General features: G+C 40.6%; 1 protein-coding gene across 1 annotated transcript in view; it reads left to right on the plus strand.

Annotated features, from left to right (window-relative positions):
- LATS2 (large tumor suppressor kinase 2) overlaps window positions 1-7,032 on the plus strand; it is a 48,632-nt gene extending 41,600 nt beyond the window's left edge. Inside the window, exons 5-8 of the mRNA XM_058018548.1 lie at window positions 1,070-1,652; window positions 2,268-2,450; window positions 3,610-3,716; window positions 4,418-7,032. Coding sequence (XP_057874531.1) covers window positions 1,070-1,652; window positions 2,268-2,450; window positions 3,610-3,716; window positions 4,418-4,912 — 1,368 coding nt within the window. The 3' untranslated portion in view covers window positions 4,913-7,032. The remainder of the gene's footprint in view (window positions 1-1,069; window positions 1,653-2,267; window positions 2,451-3,609; window positions 3,717-4,417) is intronic.
- Window positions 7,033-7,249: the final 217 nt, after the last annotated feature.

Genomic DNA, 7,249 nt, shown 5'->3' on the forward strand with positions numbered 1-7,249 from the left:
AATTAATTCAGGATTTTGGATCTGGGGTGTGCAGAAAGAAAAGAGTATGCTGCAAGAGTGAGTTGTCAGAGGAGCCTGGGGTCAGCCTAGGGGTTTTGCTGGTGGAGGCCACCAGTGGCTCTCATCAGAGGGCCAGACACTGAAGTTGGCAGAGTTGGCGCTCTGCAGGCTCTGTCTTGAAAGGTGGGGGAAATCTGGTTGGATCCAGCTGCTTCTTTCTTTTCCAGGAGGTTTCTCCCTACAGCCCTGTGAAATGTTACTTGCAGTTACTTGGAGGCTCTCTGGAGATGGAAGGTGGACAGGCCAGCTGTTCTACAGCTTGGGTGCAGAGGGAAAATGATACATTTAGGAGGGAAATAGCACCAGGGTCTGGGCTGCAGTGGCTGAGGGGAGACCAGAGCTGAGGATTTTAGGTGCCTATTTTGGGAGGGGAAAAAGAGAAGTGTATAGAACAGATGCTCAGGAGATCTAAAACCTTGAGAGTGGAGGATGTTTATGGCAGAGGAAGAAACACAATTTCTGGAGGAGGTTCCAAGGCACTTGGGAATGTGTAGGTCAAAAGCAGCTTTTTAATTACAACACAAAACCAAACAATCAGCACCCAAGGTAGGAACTGCTAATGTGAGTTGCCGTGGGGAAACCATGAACAAAGTGAACTGCTGCACATAGGTTTAAGTTTTAATTTAAGGTTTAAATTAAGCTGGGCTTAAGTGCACATACATATGGTGGAGTGCAGTGGCAAAGTGCACATTTGAAAGGTGTAAACCATATCCCAAGGTCAGGTTTGTTATGTTGTATTCCCCTCTCTGACAATATTGCCCTATGCCTTCTTGTTCAGCCAAAAGAGACAGGCATACCAATCTCAGATATTACAAATTCAGGCAACAACTTTGGGCACAGTGAGTTTTCAGAAATACCTCGACAGACAAGAGAGTATATCCCTCACAAATACATCTTTTCTGGTTCTTGGTTAATTTTTCTGAGAAATGTGTTTTGGGAATGCTCATTTGTTTTTCTCTTGCTATGAATATAATGGTATAGCTCTTGTGGTTTGTTTTCCTTTGTAAAGGCAGGCCTCTGTGAAGCAGAACAGGAACAAATGAGGAAAATTCTCTACCAGAAGGAGTCCAACTACAACAGACTTAAAAGGGCCAAAATGGACAAATCTATGTTTGTGAAAATCAAGACTCTGGGTATTGGTGCATTTGGAGAGGTGTGCCTGGCCTGCAAAGTGGACACCCATGCCCTGTATGCCATGAAGACTCTGCGGAAGAAGGACGTGCTGAACCGGAATCAGGTGGCTCATGTCAAAGCAGAGAGGGACATACTTGCTGAGGCAGACAATGAGTGGGTGGTTAAACTCTATTACTCCTTCCAAGATAAAGACAATTTGTACTTTGTGATGGACTACATCCCTGGTGGGGATATGATGAGCCTGCTGATTCGGATGGAGGTCTTCCCAGAGCGTCTGGCTAGATTTTATATTGCAGAGCTCACTTTGGCCATAGAGAGTGTGCACAAAATGGGATTTATTCATCGAGATATCAAGCCTGACAACATTCTGATAGACCTCGATGGGCATATCAAACTGACTGACTTTGGACTGTGTACTGGATTCAGGTGGACTCACAATTCAAAATACTATCAGAAAGGTAATATTTTTACCCTTTTTCTAGGATTCTATTGTGTTATTTGTTTTGAAACAAGCACCTACTTGTTGGCAGGAACGCCAGATCAGGAAACTAGACAAACAGTTAATGGCAATATAATGTGTCTGTCTCTCTCTGACTCACTCAATTAGCTTGTTTCCAGTTCTTTTGTTTCCAATACTGTTCAAAACCCTGTCAGTAATGTGGCTGCCCACTGCAGAAGCAGTCATTTTTCAGTTTATACTTGTTGGGAGGGTCTTTTTTGCTGGGAAATAATTTAATCACAGATTTGGAGTAGTCCATATATCTCCTGTATGTGCTGTTGAGTTCTGGTGTCTGTTGGCAAAGAGGATATAAACAATTGGTGTAGCTAACTTAAGTATACTCCATAGTTCTGTGTCCTCCATATGGAACTATACTTTCTTGTGCTGAGACAGAGAGATTTTGTTGGACATTTTGTATGGAAAACCAATTCAGAATGGGAGGGCTTTAATGTTTAAAGTTCAAATGCCATTCTTCAATGAGAGTAGAAAATGGCTCTGGATCTGAGTAAAAACTTCTCTCTTTGTGTGTCAAGTTTTATGATCACAAATGTGAACTTTCTCTCCCATATGAAAGGGAGCCACATCAGACAAGACAGCATGGAGCCCAGTGATCTTTGGGATGATGTGTCCAACTGTCGATGTGGAGATAGGCTGAAGACATTGGAACAAAGAGCTAAGAAGCAGCACCAGAGATGTCTGGCCCACTCATTAGTTGGAACCCCTAATTACATTGCTCCTGAAGTCCTGCTTCGTAAAGGTAGGTAAACCTGTATTTTTGTCCTATTTTACTATTTTTTTTTCCTTGAATTATCTTGCTGCTTTGGAAGATTACCATTTTGAAGGCCACAAACAGTTAGATTAAGAAGAACTCCTGATGCTCCAGTGTGTAGCATCACCACACTAGGGGTGGCCATACTTTGTGCGTCCGCGCTCTGAGGCCTTTGAGTGAGGCTGCTTATAAACATGTTGGATAATTTTAACAGTGATATTTTTCAAGTATAAAGCAGATTATCTGTACTCATGGAGTAAAACTATCAAGTTTACACAGACCAGTGAGTAGCCAGCTGACATTCTGGATCACTGATTCAGATGGGCCACTTCAGCGTGGATTACGTAAACTTGTGGAAATATGTCCTCCATATTCCCAGCCAGAGCCTGTGGAACCCAACAGAAAGTTTTCCAGAATTTACTCTGGACACCCTTCATTCACAAGGTTAGCTTGAGGAATTTGGACAGTACTTGGTGACTATCCCTGCAGAACTGACATGGTCACTGTTACAAAGAGATTAGGTGTTCAGAGTTGTCTGCAAACTAGATCATAAGCCTGATCTTCTCTAACAGAGATTTCACAATGGATCCTACCTCATTTGATTGTAAAAATTCCATTGAAATCAATGTTTAATATTTTTTTTTCAGATCTTAAGCATACACCTTATTGGTCTTGTTCACAGCACTTAAATGATTAAAGTTGTTCCTTTGCTTGTAACTTGCTCAGAGAGTTGTATGTGGCTTTCTTCTGTCTGTAGAGCCAGGCTGTGTCTTTCGGCAGCTTTTCAAAGTCGTGGAGTCATCTCCACTGAACCTAAGGTGGACATCAGTTGCTAAACATTTTTGTTATTTGAGGTTCAGTTTGTGCTGCTGTGGGATTGCGCACAAAAAACCCCTCCTTCTTTCTTTTTAATGACAGTGTCATGACTCACTTTTGTTGAGAATTTATTCAGCCAGGTTCAAGGACAGCAGGATTAGATCTTTACTAGAAGTAAACAGCAGTAAAGTAGGTCAGCAAGCAGAAGTCACAAACCTTTTGTCTGAGAAAAGGCAGAAGTTTGTGCTGTATGTTTTAATACTTAATTGCAAGCAGATCTATACCCATTCCCCTTAGCTAGTGGAGATCAACCTTTTGACTTGCCTTTCAGGATACACTCAGCTCTGTGACTGGTGGAGTGTTGGTGTCATCCTTTTTGAGATGTTAGTGGGACAGCCTCCTTTCCTGGCTCCTACACCCACAGAAACCCAGCTGAAGGTAAGTTGAAGCAAAGTTCCAGGCTGTGGTAGCAAAATTTTAACCCTTCCCTTCCCAGACCTACTCCCCTTTCTTTTGCTAGGGAAAGGAGTAATGGTTAAAAAAGCCTGATTTTAAATAGTTCTGTGCAAGCACACATCTTTTGCCAGTAAATGAAGACACTGAATATCAACTAGAACTGACTTGTCCAGCTGCAGAGATAGATATTAGTTTTATGAGTCTTCTTAGCAGAATTGTGATTTCTCAAGCATAATTTCATCCGTTTAATTCCTTAGGGTGCCTATTAGTACCTGATATGCCAGTGACAATTGCAGTTGGCAATATAAGTGTTTCACAATTGAGCAATGATAGGTCTTTTTTAGAGAGGATCTGTCTTGTGACCACTTTTCCTAGTTTATATTTTGACGACAAAGAGAAGTAATTCCTTTGTGTAAACTGAGTATGTTCTCAAATCTGACTATTGGAATATTCGGGAAGGAATTTGCCTTTTTAACAAATGGTATTGTTCTTTTTGTCTGCTAGCCAACAATGTTTTTCTGGTTCATTAGAGTAATTACTAACAGGAATTGCAATCTTGAAGCTGTGAACTGTGCAGACTGTGAGATGACTTGTTAGGTGTGCACTCCTGTACAGTTCATGTTGGCCATTGGAAGAGTTTTGTTTCCAGATCAGAAGTTCCTTAATACCTTTGTCACCTGCAGGTAATAAATTGGGAAAGCACACTGCACATTCCCTCACAGATCAAGCTGAGCCCTGAGGCAACTGATCTGATCACAAAGCTCTGCTGTGCTGCTGAGGACAGGCTTGGAAGAAATGGAGCAGATGATATTAAAGCCCATTCTTTCTTTCACTCTATGGACTTCTCTACCGATATCCGTAGGCAGCCAGCTCCCTATGTTCCAAAGATCAGCCATCCAATGGACACTTCAAATTTTGATCCAGTTGAAGAAGAAAGTCCTTGGAGTGATGCTAGTGGTGACAGCACCAGGACCTGGGATCCACTAGCCTCTTCCAACAACAAACACACAGAGCATGCTTTTTATGAGTTTACTTTCCGAAGATTCTTTGATGACAACGGGTATCCGTTCAGGTATCCCAAACCTTCTGGAATGGAAGTTTGCCAGTCTGAGAAGTCTGATGTAGAAGACAAAGGTGTGGTAGATCAGACTGGAGCTTGTCAGCCTGTATATGTGTAAATTATTGTATAGAGTACTCTAGATAAGACTAATCTCAAATCCAATAGGGCCTTTAACTGATCCTTTAGGAGCTGATCCTGCAGCACTTGTGTACCTTCAGCTGAGGCTGGAGACATCCTGGGGAGTAAAAGAAGCTTGCAGGGCCAGTTCCTAAAGATGGCACTCTTGAAAGTTCAGGTCAGTTCTACTGTAAATAACTTTGTTGATAGTTACACTTGAAATCCTGGTCTTCACCAAAATCTGCAAGGCCAGCAGTCTGTCATTTCTGGCCTATTTTATTTGAGGTCAGCATCCCCCTTACTCAGATTAACACTTACAGACTTCTGCAACTGTCAGCGTTGTTTTTTAAATGAGTAAAGAGCACTTATATTTTGTTTATAGCAGGGTTTTTTTCCTACTAAATTATAGGGATTAACTTTGACAAATCATGCTGCTGTTCTTCTTTTCTACATTTTTATTTTATCCATAGCACTTACTTCACATTTAGGAAGATGCATAAAGCTGAAGAACATGTGATGAAAGGTCTGTGCAATAATGTAAGAAAGAAAAAAAAAAGAAGAAGAAAAATGAAAAAAAGAAAACTGCTCTCTAATTTTCTAAATTTACTGATGCCATTGTATTCACACCGTGATTTTTGTTTATTATATGTATTTTCCACATTTCAAAATTGTGACATAACCTTAAAGCTGCTTTATTTCCTTCTGCTTATTGGAGTGTAATAGAAAGTGTGAGCAAGTGGCAACTTGGGTGTGATTTCATTGTCTAGTGTGTGAAGAGTGTTGCATGAGCAGTGGTTTTCTATTTGAAATGGCCTTTTCTTGCCATTCACAGGCAGGTCCTGTGGATTCATTTTTCTAAGGGTCTAAAATTAGACCATTTTAAACCATGTGTTGATAATGTATTGTGTGGATGGCTTCCTCTTATGATTGTATCCAATATTAATTTTGTAAAACAGATTGCAAAGGTTATACCTGAGTAGTGATGTTGTGGTCTGATGTAATAGATGGTTTTAGCAAGCACATGCCACGGGCACACGCATTCCCCAACGTGGATCAGCAGCCAGAACATTACAACGGAGCAGATTTGTGGGGAGAGCCTGGATGGGGCTGGCTCAGGCAGGGAGCAGCACAGAGGCCGTGGCTCAGGCAGGGAGCAGCACAGAGGCCATGGCTCCAGCTGGCAGAGGCAGCACAGCATCCAGACTGGAGCATCTCCCAGCGCAGGGCTCCCATAACCCGCCGAGGCCCCATGTGCAGCGAGGCTGAGGCTGGGTGCCTGCAGCTCCACAGACACCTATGGAACCTGGAGGTATGTGGCTTTCCAGACATCAGACCCCACATGTGTATCCATTTAAGATCTAATGTTTTAGGCACTGACATTGGAAAATGTTGGCATATTTGGTAGGTCATTCTGTCCCGTTGTCTAGAGTTAAAATGTTGCTGTGATGGAGCACAGTAGGCCTTCATTTCTGTCAAATTATAGGCATACTTTGAAATATCAGTTTTTAACTATGTTAAAATATGCATTTTTCTTGTATGTATAAGTGAGAATTATTCAAGATGATATCAGAATACTAAAGATAATTAAGCCATACATATTTGCATATATATTATATATAACTAAATAAGTAAACACACACAAAAATCCGTAATTCAGATTAGTGTAACAGTCCTATTTAAAGTGATTGACCTAATAACATTTGATGAAAACACTCCTTTAATGTGTTTTTGCTTTATTTTATTTTTAAATCTGGAGCTTCATTATTTTTTCCGTATATTATTCCACATATTATTCCTTAATGTTTTAGCATATCCTATCCTATCCATTGTTTAGATATCTAAGCAACAACATATGAATTCATCAGCCTAAACTAAACAAAAATGATCGTGTATTTGTTTACATTTGTATGAAAGGAATGTTCTGAGGTATGCAGTGCTTGTGTTGTGACAGTTTATGTAAGATTCAGTATTACTGCTTTTTTATATAGTAATGCCATTTTTTTGTTATTTACATCTATCTGACATTCTTTCATGTGGTAGGTTCTTTCTCAGGAACTCAATTTAACTGTTATTTATTGATATATCATTGCCTTTGAAAGCTTCTACTGGCAGAATTTATTAAAAACCTGAATCAAAATCTACAATGTGTTTATGTGTTACTCAATCCTCCTTTAAGGCAGCAGTTTTTGTGAATTTCTTTCAGTAATGTTATTGATGGGGTTGAGCTACAAATGTAAGATCCAAATCTTATCTCTCCTGCAGCATTTGAAGTGGAATCTCAGGGTACCTTCAGGCTATTTCCTCTGTCCTCAACGGCCCTTAAGAATAAGGAGCAGGA

The sequence above is a fragment of the Melospiza georgiana genome, chromosome 2 (assembly GCF_028018845.1).
Source record: "Melospiza georgiana isolate bMelGeo1 chromosome 2, bMelGeo1.pri, whole genome shotgun sequence".
Classification (NCBI taxonomy): domain Eukaryota; kingdom Metazoa; phylum Chordata; class Aves; order Passeriformes; family Passerellidae; genus Melospiza; species Melospiza georgiana.